The sequence below is a fragment of the Charadrius vociferus genome, unplaced genomic scaffold, assembly GCF_000708025.1.
Source record: "Charadrius vociferus isolate BGI_N301 unplaced genomic scaffold, ASM70802v2 scaffold59, whole genome shotgun sequence".
NCBI lineage: Eukaryota > Metazoa > Chordata > Aves > Charadriiformes > Charadriidae > Charadrius > Charadrius vociferus.
In genome coordinates, this window is record NW_009661371.1 from 6043501 (window position 1) to 6056456 (window position 12956).

The following is a 12956-nucleotide window of genomic DNA, read 5'->3' on the forward strand; positions in this document are numbered from 1 at the left end:
GAAGGAGATGAAAGGAACTTTCTTTGACCTACCTTATTTGATTAGACTCCCTGCTAATACTATTGTCTTCTAGCAGTCATTGAGGTGAAGTTTTTATGAAAAGTACAGTAGGGCAATGTCTGATCCTATCATTCAGTATTTCTTGTACTGAAATAAGTTGTGTACACCTAGACACAGGCAGTTTTTCTTCCAGAAAAAAATCCTGGTTATATACTTCATTGCCTTGATAAATAAATGATCTAGTGACTCTTGCAGGTGCAAATGGTAATTTGTAGTTTTTTAAAGCATAGATATGTTACATGATTTATTATTATAATCAGGCAGCATTTCTAGATGGCATCATGGTTTTCTCCATGGCAACGCTTTGCAGTCGTACTCGGCTGGCTGTGTTGCCATGTGAGGTTCACAGCAGAGACTGCTGGGGTGAAGTTCCACTGTGTGGAATGTGTCCTGTTCTTGATTGCTATTCCCATTCAGAACTCCCTGCTGTAAGCCCTCTGTAGGCGCCCTACCACACTTTGTCTTGAAGGCATCTTCTACAGCTAAGCTTTAAAGCTGACTTCTAATCTAACTCCTTTTTCCTTTCTTTTGTACATATTCTCATCCAAGTGTGTCCTTTAACCCGCAGGAACGAGGGTCATTTTTGTTTTAACACAAACATTTTTTAATTAATCAACCAGCTTGGGCTTTTCTTTGGCAGGTGTGATAAAACTCAAACCCCATGCTTGACCTCTGTAGATTTTTGTATTAAAAATGCTTGTCTCAGATGCCGGGGTATCCATAGAACTAAAAAGGCTTTCCTTGAATGCGTTAGTGGAATTCTTAGCAACTCACACATGCTGTGCATTTGCCTTTATGTGGCTTTTAGATGATCTTCAGAGGATGAAATACTCCTTGAAAAAGCTAATCTTTATTTTAATAATGTAGGTTTGTGGCCAAGTGGCACAAATATGTTTGTCTCTGGAAAGCAGGAGTTTCTCTTTTGAGCTCAATTTTTGTGACAGTTGACAGATTTCTGTGCTCTGAGTTACTTCAGTTAACTCTGAAATGCTCATTAAATTCCGTGGAGTACAAGGAATTTAATGAAGGAGCACATTAGAATCATAGAATCATAGAATTGCTAAGGATGGAAGGGACCTTTAAGATCATCAAGTCCAGCCGTCAGCCTGCCCTGACAAAACCACCTAAAACCAGAAACAGATGTGGAGTATCTGTTTCTGATTTCTACTGCAGCGTATAGATCAGGAGGAACTCCACTGAGTAAAGCCAGATTACATCTAAGCAAATTGACTTGTAAATATTGCGGAGGATGTGGAATTAGAGCCCTGAAACTGGTTTCAGACCACAAGATCTCCCTCTCTCTCTAAAGTCTCAATAACAAACTTCTCATATCTTTATTTCCAAAACGGAAGATGGTATTCCCAGTCAAAACTAACACTGCCAAGAAGCAAACAAGTATTTTTTAAGCTTAAAAAATAAGGGGGTTTGCTCCAAAGCCTCCCATGACTGTGTACCAATTATCTAGTATATTGCTAAAGAAAATGGCATTTAAAAGGAAAAGTATAGTATTGGAAAGTCAAGTTCTTGCATTTGTAGGAGTATTTGCTATTCCCCTGGAGATTCTTTCACTTCAGATCCAAGATACTGGAAATGCCATATTGTGACTTGCTCTACATTAAAAACTAGCGACACTCCTAAACAAAATAATACTAAAACCCCTGCAGCACTAGAAAATACATAGGAAAAACTCTCAACACCAACAGAAATCCTGTTCATGTATAGGCTTAAATGAATACCATTTTTAATGGTCTAGATATACACTTAAGATCAATACATGTATCCATGCAGCACCATTGCGGCGCTGAGATCTTCCTGTGCAGAGACGGAGCGTGTGTTTCTCCAACCTTTTGAAATTTACACTTGAAAGTTTTTATAACTATTGTATCAGGAATTAAGAGCTGGAAAGGTTTCACCAGCGGAGTCGTCCAAGGGGCGGCAGGTCCGGGTGACGGTGTGAGGAGGACAGGGGCAGCAGTGCCCGGGGGAGGTGGGTGGCGAGGGCTATCCACCCGGGAACGCGGGGCACGCTTCCCATGTGGAGTACATGCTGCTGCAGCAGCCAGTTTCTCCAGGAGAATGCTGTGGGAAACTGTGTCAAAAGCCTTGTAGGTAACATCCACAGCTTTTCCCTTATCCACTAAGTGGGTCACCTTATCATAGAAGGAGATCAGGTTGGTCAGGCATGACCTGCCTTTCATAAACCCATGCTGACTGGACCTGATCACCCTGTTCTCCTGCATGTACCGTGTAATGGCACTGAGGATGATCTGTTCCGTGACCTTCCCAGGCACTGAGGTCAGACTGACCGGCCTGTAGTTTCCTGGATCCTCCTTCCAGCCCTTCTTGTGGATGGGTGTCACATTTGCCAACTTCCAGTCAGCTGGGACCTCCCCGGTTAGCCAGGGCTGCTCATATATGATGCAAAGTGGCCTAGTGAGCACTTCCGTCAGCTCCTTCAGTACCCTTGGGTGGGTAGCTTTGAACTGTATTGAATTTTGGCATTATTTGTTCTTTGTCAATTATATCCTTTAAGTCTTTCTTTATCCATTATCAATTTTCTTATTAAATAATAAAAGAAGTCAGAGGTCCTTGCATATATACACTGAACATGCATGGGCTAAGATATTTTTTCCAGTGACAAATTTCATACTTAACCCAACAACGTGTTATTTTCCTTTCTGGAAATAAAGTAACATTCAGAAAGATTCATTGCTGCAGACTGAATATGGGAGCTTCAGGACAAAAATGCATGATGCACTGTATTTATTACCTGTTAGAAAACTTGTGTCCTCTGAGAACTGCCCAACAGGATGGGAATTAATCCCAAACTGAATTGTGTACACACGTTCCATAAACTACAGACGGCTTTAAGTATCCCACCACAGATTGAGGTGGAGTTAAAAATACATTGAGGTAGACTTTTTTTTCATCTTTTTTTACAAAGTTGTTAATTTTGGTTTCTGAACACATGGACTTTTACTGTTCACTAAGCACAAACTTTTATTATTAGAGGTTTATTAGATACTAGGATGGTACTTTTCACTTGTATGCTTGATTTGCGAGGATGCAGTGTGTTGAAATACTTTGTTCCTGATTTCCAAGCTCATTAAATATACCATCAGAATATTAGAAATACTTAATAAAATTATTACAGTGCAGGTCTTCTATGAAATTCCTTTTGCTGTGGTCTAAGAACAGTGGTGTGTCCTAATTTCTTCCAAGAAACTGTTTAACTTTATAGGTAAACTGGACAAATTTCAGGTAGCAGTTTTACCAAAAAGTAGAATTTTTAGATGAAGCAAAGTTTTACAGTGTTCTGAATTTGGCAAATATTTCTATTTGAAATTTTACCTTGACTTGCATTGTGACTCCAAAAAAATTTTTGGAGAAAGAAAATGACGATAACTATTTGTATGGTACTCGTTCCTTGATAACTTATCTGTTTTTTCTCTGCTAGGTTGAAGACTGACAAAGCTTTGCGTTTGAGTATCATTGGTGAGCAGAAACTTCTATTACTGAATACAGTGTTCAACTTTTTAGCATAGATTTTAAGTTTTATGGACTTTATAAATACTCCAATTACAGTTTCTTTATAATCTGACTCTATAATTTTAAAAAAGTCTTTGTTGAAATGCTAAAATACCTGACATGTTTACTTAAGTAGTATAGACAAAACTGAAGTTGCATCTGAGCGTAGCCTAATCTTTAGTCAGTGTACATGACAACAGGGCAACATAGACCAAACATCTGTTTTGTACATCTGTACATGAATTTATTGTACTTGTCTCCACGCTTTTTTTAATTATAAAACAGGGTGATACACGTGGGTTAGCAGACACATTCTGCTAGCAAGTAAATTCAAAATTTTGAGACACAACCTGGAATATTTTTCATATAATTGACACTGCACCTTTTCAATTTAATCTGTTTAAAAATTTTGATGATCAGAACTCTTGCTCAGTCATTGTGTTGGGTTTTTTCCCCTTGGGGCCTTCCTAAGTTTCCATCTTAAGCAATTGATACAGTGACGTTTTAAATGCTAATATCCAGTAAAGCAAAGTGTAATGTCTTTTTTCCATAAGGAAGATACAAAATACATCTGAAATGATGTGAGAATGTTTCTGTTGCAGCTACTTTCATACCTGGTATACACAATATCAGTGAGTCTATGATGCTATTCAAAATGTAAAATGGGGGGTTATTTCAAAAATTTGAACAACTTTAATCTGTGTTGATGCTACAGTGATGATGTAATCATTAATATTAAGTTTATTCTTGTAGGAGAAAAATTGCAGTGGTTTCAAAGTCACCTCGACCCCAGTAAAATTGAGTACACAAAGAAGGAAGCTGGTGAACTAATTGAAAAGTAAGACTGGTATTAAAAACAGGATTAAAAAGCTTGATTTGTCTTTTAAAATAATGTTCTTAAGTTCTGTAAAGTGATGAAGACTCAGAGAAGGACTTTTTGTATATTACTATTGATATCAAATAGTTGATTCCGTTGCAACTGAGGTCAATTATATATTGAAAGATATATATATTCACACTAGAATTACTGAAGTAAGTCATGTTTGTTTTTTTTATTATTTAAGTATATCTCTGCTTTTGTAGTGTGTGGAGGACTCTAATCGATTTGCATAGTAGTAGTTGCATGAATTTGCTAGTTGGGCTATTCAGTGACTCCTTTATTACTTACTATTTACTCCTTTATTCTTTAATGTTCTTTGCTGAGAAGATGAAACAGTACTCAGGTGGGTCAATTTTTAGGGCAGGAAATACCAAAATTGAATCTGCTAAGAAGAAACTCAGTTTTTTCTGTGCTGCTGGATGTATGTACCTGTGGCTTGTTACCATTTTTTACCTGCTACCTAAATAACATAATATATATGCATTTTTACACAGGGATATTATATCAGTTTCTTTTGAGACGTTCTGACACTTCCTACACTGTTCATGGAACCTGTAAACTGCTAATGAACACTAGTGATACTGCAAAGGCAATAAAAGCTTACCTTTTGTATTTGGGTTGAATGTTTGCAAGATGGTGTAGAACACATGCCAATGGAGAACTTTACTTGAAAAATTATTATTGAGGTGATGCGATTCAGCATTTAAAAGTTAGGAATACTTAGATTTAACACTGGTCTTCCAGAGCAGGTGAATCATAATAATGTGGGAGTTTTGTTTTATGCAAATATAGTTTTAAAGCAAATAAAAAAACCCTAATCTTTCTGGAAGCGGCAGATAATTCAAATGAAGTTCTAAATGGAGCTTCCACTTTGAAGATTAAAATAATAGTCCAAATCTAAGAAACATCTCTGACTAATTTAGAAAATAAATACAATTAGTAAAATAACTTTTTAGATTATCAGAGTAATTCTGTTTTGCAAAAGTTTTGCTTGACTGCATCCAGCGTAAATGCGTTTTATTTCTTTCAGTTATATGTGTCGATTCAATGCTGAATTGGAGCAGATTGAATTACAAAACGGCATTAAAGGTAGACAGGGAAGACAGCACGGTTCACGGGAAACTGTCATCAAGCAGACCATAGAACGTGAAAGACAACTCTATGAAGGCTATGGAATGGGTATGTAAAAGCATTAGAAGTAATCACACCTTCTCCTCCTGCTCATGAGGCTACAATCTAAATGAAGTTTCTAGGCATTATCTTTCTTTCTCTTTTAAGGATTTAACTAACTGCTAGGTATTTATGCCTTGCAGAGGAGTTTCAGAGGAGGGGCAGGGTGAAGAAAAGGAGAAAAAAAATGGTGGAGATTTGACTCATATTTCTGTTTTACTGCTTTGCATTTGTGCGTCTTTGCTATTAGTGCCTCTTTAGTGCAGGCACATATAGCGTATTTTTGAAACTAAAGTGAAATTTAATGTACCTGTCTCAAATACAAATTCTCTTCAGCAGCTTCCTTGGACCTTCATTATATACAAAGTATTTTTTATCTTAAAAGGGCATTTCAGTGGGTGTGCATGTTTTAACATGCATTAGCGTGAAGACTTTATTTGCTCCTGTGGGCAATAACCAGCATCGCTTTGTCAACAAATTAATTACTGTTTTTAGGTGGGCTTTGCACTCTGGATTTGTGCTAATGAAGTCTTTATACACAGCTTTATTTAACATTCTTTTGATAATATAGAAACTTACTGTTAGGGATAAACCTGTGCCTGACTTGCGCCTTTCCACCGATGTGGGCCAGTGGCATGAGGAACTTCAGCAAGTTTCATATCATGCGAGAGTGGACTTGAAGAGAACCAAAGCCTCTGAACTCATGGGCCGAAAACATCTTCAGAAAGAGACCTTTCATTCCACTGAGGTTGAGATGTGTTTCATGTGGGAGAATGATTACAGCAGAAACTGTAGTAGTGATGTATTTCCAAAATTTGAATATTTCTGGAATTTTCCTATTAAAATTTAGGTATTCCACAAAGAAATCCTGGGCTATTGTGACACATCTACTCTACAGGCTCTATTCTACAGGCATAAATGATAAACCACAAGTAGAAAAACACATTTTTCCGCCTTGTTCTTCTCAGGCAGAGGAGTTACGCTCTTTTCTTTGATTTACTGGTGATGGTGGTGGAGGGAGTGTAAGTGCTCTGTGTGTGTGAAGGCCCTAACACTTAACCTCTTAATAATCAAAAGCCGACAATAACTCTGAAGATTTAAAATTTAAAATCTTGTAGATAAGAGCCTAGTTGAAAGCACTTGTGAGTTTTTAAACATTCGTCTTGGGCATTATCACAAGTTTGAGTAAAATCGTAATGCCAGATATTCTTGTTGACTTTTTTATTACCATCCATCTTCCTTTGGGGTGGCCATCTATGCCAGCGGATTAGATAATGAAATCTTCTGAGGAGCACCCGTGTGAAAACCACAACATAATCATTAGAGCTGAAATTTTCCTTTTAAGATGCATAGTCTTTAAGAAGACACGCTTAAACTCTTTTTGAAAGTATTTTCTGGTTTTGCAGGTAGTGTACAGATGCAAGCTACATGTGAGAAAGAGAAACAAAAGACTGAAAAGTTGATAGTTGGAACTAGGCTGAAGGAAAGCAGCAGCAACCTGGTGAAAAAAAGGAGAAAGACAAAAGGATAATGAAAGTGCAAAAAGCAAAGAGTTGTTTTGAGGAGAGTCAAGTACAAAACAGTAGTGAAATTTATGTATTTTGCTTTAACAAATAAGCATGTTGGAGTTGAGTAATGAACTTGGCTTTAATGCTAAAGTGTTATTCAGGTGTCCTTCTAACAGTGAAAGTATGTCATGGAAGACATGAAAAATTATCCTGTGGTTAGCATACAAAGCACAGCAAGGTTTGGCTTGTGTGTCATATTCCCCTTTCCCCTGATTTATATTGTACCAATAAGCAAAATGAATGGCTTTAAAATTTTGCCATTGTTTAAAATTTTGCCAGCACTTTCACAACCTGCAGTGACAGAGGAATTCAGGAATATCTGTATGACTTCATGCATAATCTTTGATTTCTTTGAAGGGGGGAAGAGTCATGGGAAAATAGATACTATGAATGTCATAAAATATCTCAGTTGTAGAAAATCTCCGGTTTGGTTTTGCTTTTAAATTTTAGTTCTTCCTTTTTTCCTTACTGCTTTGTGGAAAACTGACAGAGAAAAGCATTAGGACTAGATAGAAAGATGTCAAATGCACAAGCACAACATAAAAATAAAGAAGAATCCAGAAATATTGTACATAAAATTTGAGGTTATTACAGTATTAGTAAGTAAAGCATTCAGAGAGCATGGTGCAACTTCACATATTAAATACACTGTCAAATCATTCATTATTTGTTATCACAGCTGCTGCAGGTTTTGCTCTCTGTCTAGGACAGTATTCATTCAGAGAAAATAGTTGCTACTAAATACTGTAATTAGAGATTGGGGATAAATGGAGATCAGCTGGAAACTGCTTTTATGCTCTAGCTCATTATTATCCCTGGAAGCTGTCGTGAGTGGAGCTTTTATAACTGACTTAGTACTTGTTGGGTTTTTTCCCCCTGTTCTTGAACTCGGTTATTTCTTGTATGCGTTTGCATTTGCTGTGAAGAGACTACATGATATGAATTGTTCACATTTAGGAAAGTCTCCTAAAATTTGATGCTGTGTATATGTATATCAGATATATGTAAATGAAAAATTAATTCTTCTTTACTGGCTGTTTACAAAAGCGGTAGATATCCAAAAGAATAGTAAATTTTAGTCGTCTTTTTTTAAAAATCAGCACCTATACAGGGAACATTCAGTCTATCTGTGAGGTTGTTGAGTTTTGTTAGCAGCTTCTTGTCACTTCCCTACTCTTTAAATATATCTACATTAATTTACTTCAATTTTCTTCCTGATGTTGTCATTTGTGTGCATTTGTGTTTTTCATCTGCTCTTACATGTTTATAGCAAAACTATTGAAATGGAATCCTCAATGTTTACAGGATATGCTTTTGGAACTCAGAGGTAGCATGCTTTCAGTTGAAAAGCGTCATAACTATTTAATCTGAACATCATACGTTCTAATTATGTTGCCTGTTCTGTCAGAAGCATAATGTCAGTCTTGGGGGGAAAAATGGCCTTTAAAGCTAAATGCACCAGTTTTATTAGTTAATTCTTGAAACTTCAGGTTATAAAGAAATTGATTTAATTCAGATGAAAGTTGTGTCTGCTAGTGTAACTAGCATACTGTTTGTTAGCTGCCGTTTTCTGTAACGATCATTATTGTGAAACTGAATGGTTCTTTGTCTAAAGAGCATCTACAGTTTCTGACATGCTTTTCCTTTTTTAACTTCAGGCTGCAATTTCATCTTTTGACCTGATGGGTGTTTCTTTGTATGACAGTTCTAATAGATATGAGATATGTGCAGCCTATACTCTGTGCAGAGCACTGACAGAGCAGTGACATTTCAGTTCTTGTGAGATTTAGGTAAATCTCTTGTACATGTCTTTGCTTTGGGAGAGAGAAGTGGTTACTGCTATGAAGAACAATAATGTTTTTTATTATCAGCATACTTCTGGAAGGAAATAAAGCATCTCAGCAGACTGTCACAGAGCACTTGGTTAAAAAATAGCGCTGTGGGATACAGCTGCAGAAGGATGCTCTGACACCAGGATTAGCTCCTCTATCCCCTTTTTCTGTAGTTATGCTTTGGAAGCTCTCCGGTTCAAGCCTGGGCACAGAAGTATAGGTTAAACCTACAGCTGGCAGAAGCTTTTTACTTCTGATGCCCATACGAACATTGAAGTAATTTGGTCCAGTGCTTCTCCATCCAAACAGATGGAAAGGTGCTGACATTACAGTATTTTACACAAGTTATAAATTAAGCTCAGTTTCTTTGCTTTTTCCTTGTTAGAAAACGGTGTAAAGCACTAACATCTTCATGACAAAGTTTGAGAGCTAGCATGCTGTTTGTTCTTCCTCAGAAGAGAAAGAGGAAAGTAAAACTATCTGAAAGGATCAGAAACATGGAAAAAAATGCTTACTTAAATTTTTCACTACTGTTACTTTGCAACTCATAGGTTGCTGAATACTTCATTTTAGAAATGCCAGACAATATCCACTCCCCAAAATACGGTCTTCATTTCTTTTCCACTAACTCCTGTGCCATATTTCTCCATCTTCCATTTTCTCCATCTTTAGTTCAGTAAAACATACTCCTGTGTCTTAACATTTTTAAAGCAAACTAAGAAGTTCACAAGTAGCAGCAAAAACCATGACACTGGCTCATGCTAAGGAGATACTTCTGAGTAAGACAAGTATTATTAATCTGAAAATATAGCACTACTGCAACTTTCCACCATAATTTAAAAAATCAATTACTATATATCAGTATATAGTTACTTTATTTCTTCACACACAGGACTAGAATTTGTAGTTCTGTTCCTAATCTGGCAACTCTGTGGTTTGTATTGTGTACCATACTGCAAACACAGATGTAAGCATAACTTAAAAATTTAGTCACTGCCAAACCAGTAAAGATCGATGCAGTGCCAAATCTTGGTTTGTCAGAGAGTCTCCCCCCTTTAGAATGCCTGCTTTCTTGTGACGGTGGTGAGCCCTGGATGACAGGCAAGATAAAACTATTAGAATATTCTCTTTGGAAAAAGTCCCATGTAAGTTAATTAAATTAACTTTTTTAAGTGCTTTCTAAGGTGTTTTTTCATCAAAAAAAGCAATTGAAAGGGCTTCATTTGAAAGTATTGCAATTTAGTCCTTGGTTTTCTGAGAATAACACTGAACTGTATATTGGTTCAGTGCTTTGATAGAAGGAACAAATACAAATGTCAGTGTGGGGCAGTTGTCCCAAATTAGCATGGTGCCACTTCTGCCAAACTCGCTGTATACATCACTAAGTTCTGTCCTAGAAGCAGACTGAGTAGGCATTGCTCCTTGTAAAATACCTGAGAAAAGGGAAGAACTTTCTGTCTTGGGGGCTAGGATGGTTCAGCATTTGGCACTATGCTGCCAAGAGCACAGTTTGAAGGACTGCAAAGAAAGCAAGAGGCACCATGGCTTTGTTTCATTGCTTAGTTGGGAAGGATGGACCTAATGCGGCATTGATGTCTATCACAACCAAGGAATTGGCAAATGAAAAAAGGATTAGATACATGTCTCTTTGCCTTGCTTTGCTTGGCTGTGAGCAGTATCACCTTACCTATTTCCAAGAAGCAGGCTGCAGAAATCAGTGTAATTGTTACCAAAACATTTTGCATATACTATTGTTCTTCAGCTGGTAACTTTATAACCCAGTCTGAAAGGAGGGAATATTTTTGTGAATATTAAGGACTCTGGTGACAAAAATAAGTGACAGGTATCATCATCCTACATTCTGTAGTAGCAAAATCATGTATAATCCTGCATTGTTAGTATGATCTGATGTATTACTGTGAGACCTGCAAAAGTTGATAGATGAACAAAGACAGAACTGTTTGTTCAGGGTTTGCTCAAGAACAGTATAAGAAGTTGCTGGAATGACACATTTTAAAAGCTAAAATAATAAAGTGGATTTAATGTTATAGATGTAGCAAGCATCTTCCTTGTTGAGAAACCTGCTGGCTGTGAAATCTGTGCAGTTCATAGACATGAGGTATTTTAGACTGTGCAAAAATTTCAAGGCTCCTAAAGCGTAAATCTCTATAAATTAGTGAAGATGTTAAACACAGGTCATTTGCAATACTTTAGGACTGACCTAGAAAAGAATGACACTGCATCAAGGCAAAGCAGCTTAGGCATCCTAGGTAAAATTCTACATGAGTTGATAAACTACACATCTAGTAGGAATGTTTTGGCTACTTCGCGGGGGGGGAAGTCTGTCCCATAGGTCTTTGTACAAGATGTTGTTTGCCTTCCTTTTTACTACCGAAGGTAATAAAGATTTATTGTGAGTATATGTCACTTATTTCTGTTAGTGTGGAAGACTGAAACCTTTCATGCCTTTCATGCAGTTCATGAGAGGAGATGTGACAACAGTCTGTGTAAATATTATGGTGCATTTACTGCAGTATTTAACAAGCATTTCAGCAACCAGGGAATGCTAGTTTCCTAGTATTAAATGGTTTATAGAACAGGTATTTAATAATGGAAACTATAATTGCATTGGAGTGAGACTAATTGTTATCAAATAGCCGTTCTTTGCTTTCGGACTGTCATATTACAGGTGGAAGGAAGTAGTATTATATTCCAAAATCCAAGAATGTATTCTATTCAAACACCTGACATCTTACTGTACTCTTCCCAGTGTTTATATTTTAAAAACACACACACATACACATATATATTCTTGTACTGCATGGTAAATTTTATGAAGAGTATTTAACTGTTACATTTTCTTACTTGACTTATCAGAGTTACTTTCCTAACTGTACTGCTGATCTGCCTTGCCTGCAGTAGTGACTTAAGTGCTTGGAAATTTTTTTACAAAAACATTTCAAAATACTTATGGACAACTTAGTACCCATTAATTTACAGTGAGGCTTGTATATTTAGATCAGTTTTGAAACTAAGCTTTCTTATCTTACCTTTTATCTGTTGTGCATATTTATAGTAAGTTCTGCAGAGCAGAATTGTCTTTTTATTACGTGGGTGAGTGAATGTCTTAAAAACTAGCATAACCAGACCTTGATCTTGGTTGAGGATGTTAGTTTGCTTTTTTTAAAGCAAAAAAGGAATTAATTATTTTCCTAGTTTCTTCCCTGGACTTTTTTTTAAAGGGAAAAACTTCAGGTGCTTAAAATTTTGCTGTTTCTTGGATGTTTCAGTTTAGAGAAAATGACCTCTTTTTATTCTTTGTCAGGATTGGCTTTTCAGTAATTGGCACGTTTGAATTCTGGAACAGTTCATGGGTATAAGTTCACTTCCTTTTCTTTAGCAAGCAGTGAGAGGTCTTCCTGTTTATATATTGCTTTAGAAACTTTCTAATATGAATCCTCATTCTCATTTTTTTGGTCTTTTAATCTCTGAAATAATATGTTCAGCCCTTCAGCTCACCTTTCTTTCTCTGAAATTAGACTCGAATAATGTAATACATCTAACAGAATTTAATTTCATTCCCATTAGAAATCCCAGATATTATGAACAGAAAGCATCTTAAATTTTTCAGGTAAGTTCTTTTTATTATCACTACTAATCGGTTTAGGCAAAACAGTGTTTCTGAATTTGACATGTTGTATGTCTTTTTGTCTTAAAAAAGAATTTATGCAAAACTGTCAAAGGATTTCTCATTTGAAAAAGCAGACTAGGTATGGTGTTGCGTTTTGGCATTTCTTAGCTGTTACAAGCTAAATGCTGATGACAGTTAATCATTAAAACATTGGAAGGGTTAGAAAGCTTCAACAGTTAGAATTCCATTTCTGTAACTGAAGTATCTTTCTTTCAATATTCTTAGAG

General features: G+C 36.5%; 1 protein-coding gene across 1 annotated transcript in view; it reads left to right on the forward strand.

The window, feature by feature from the left end:
* TMA16 (translation machinery associated 16 homolog (S. cerevisiae)) overlaps window positions 1-12956 on the forward strand; it is a 24004-nt gene that overhangs the window by 9037 nt on the left and 2011 nt on the right. The window contains exons 4-7 of the mRNA XM_009893775.1: window positions 3518-3555; window positions 4342-4426; window positions 5499-5647; window positions 12627-12669. Coding sequence (XP_009892077.1) covers window positions 3518-3555; window positions 4342-4426; window positions 5499-5647; window positions 12627-12669 — 315 coding nt within the window. The remainder of the gene's footprint in view (window positions 1-3517; window positions 3556-4341; window positions 4427-5498; window positions 5648-12626; window positions 12670-12956) is intronic.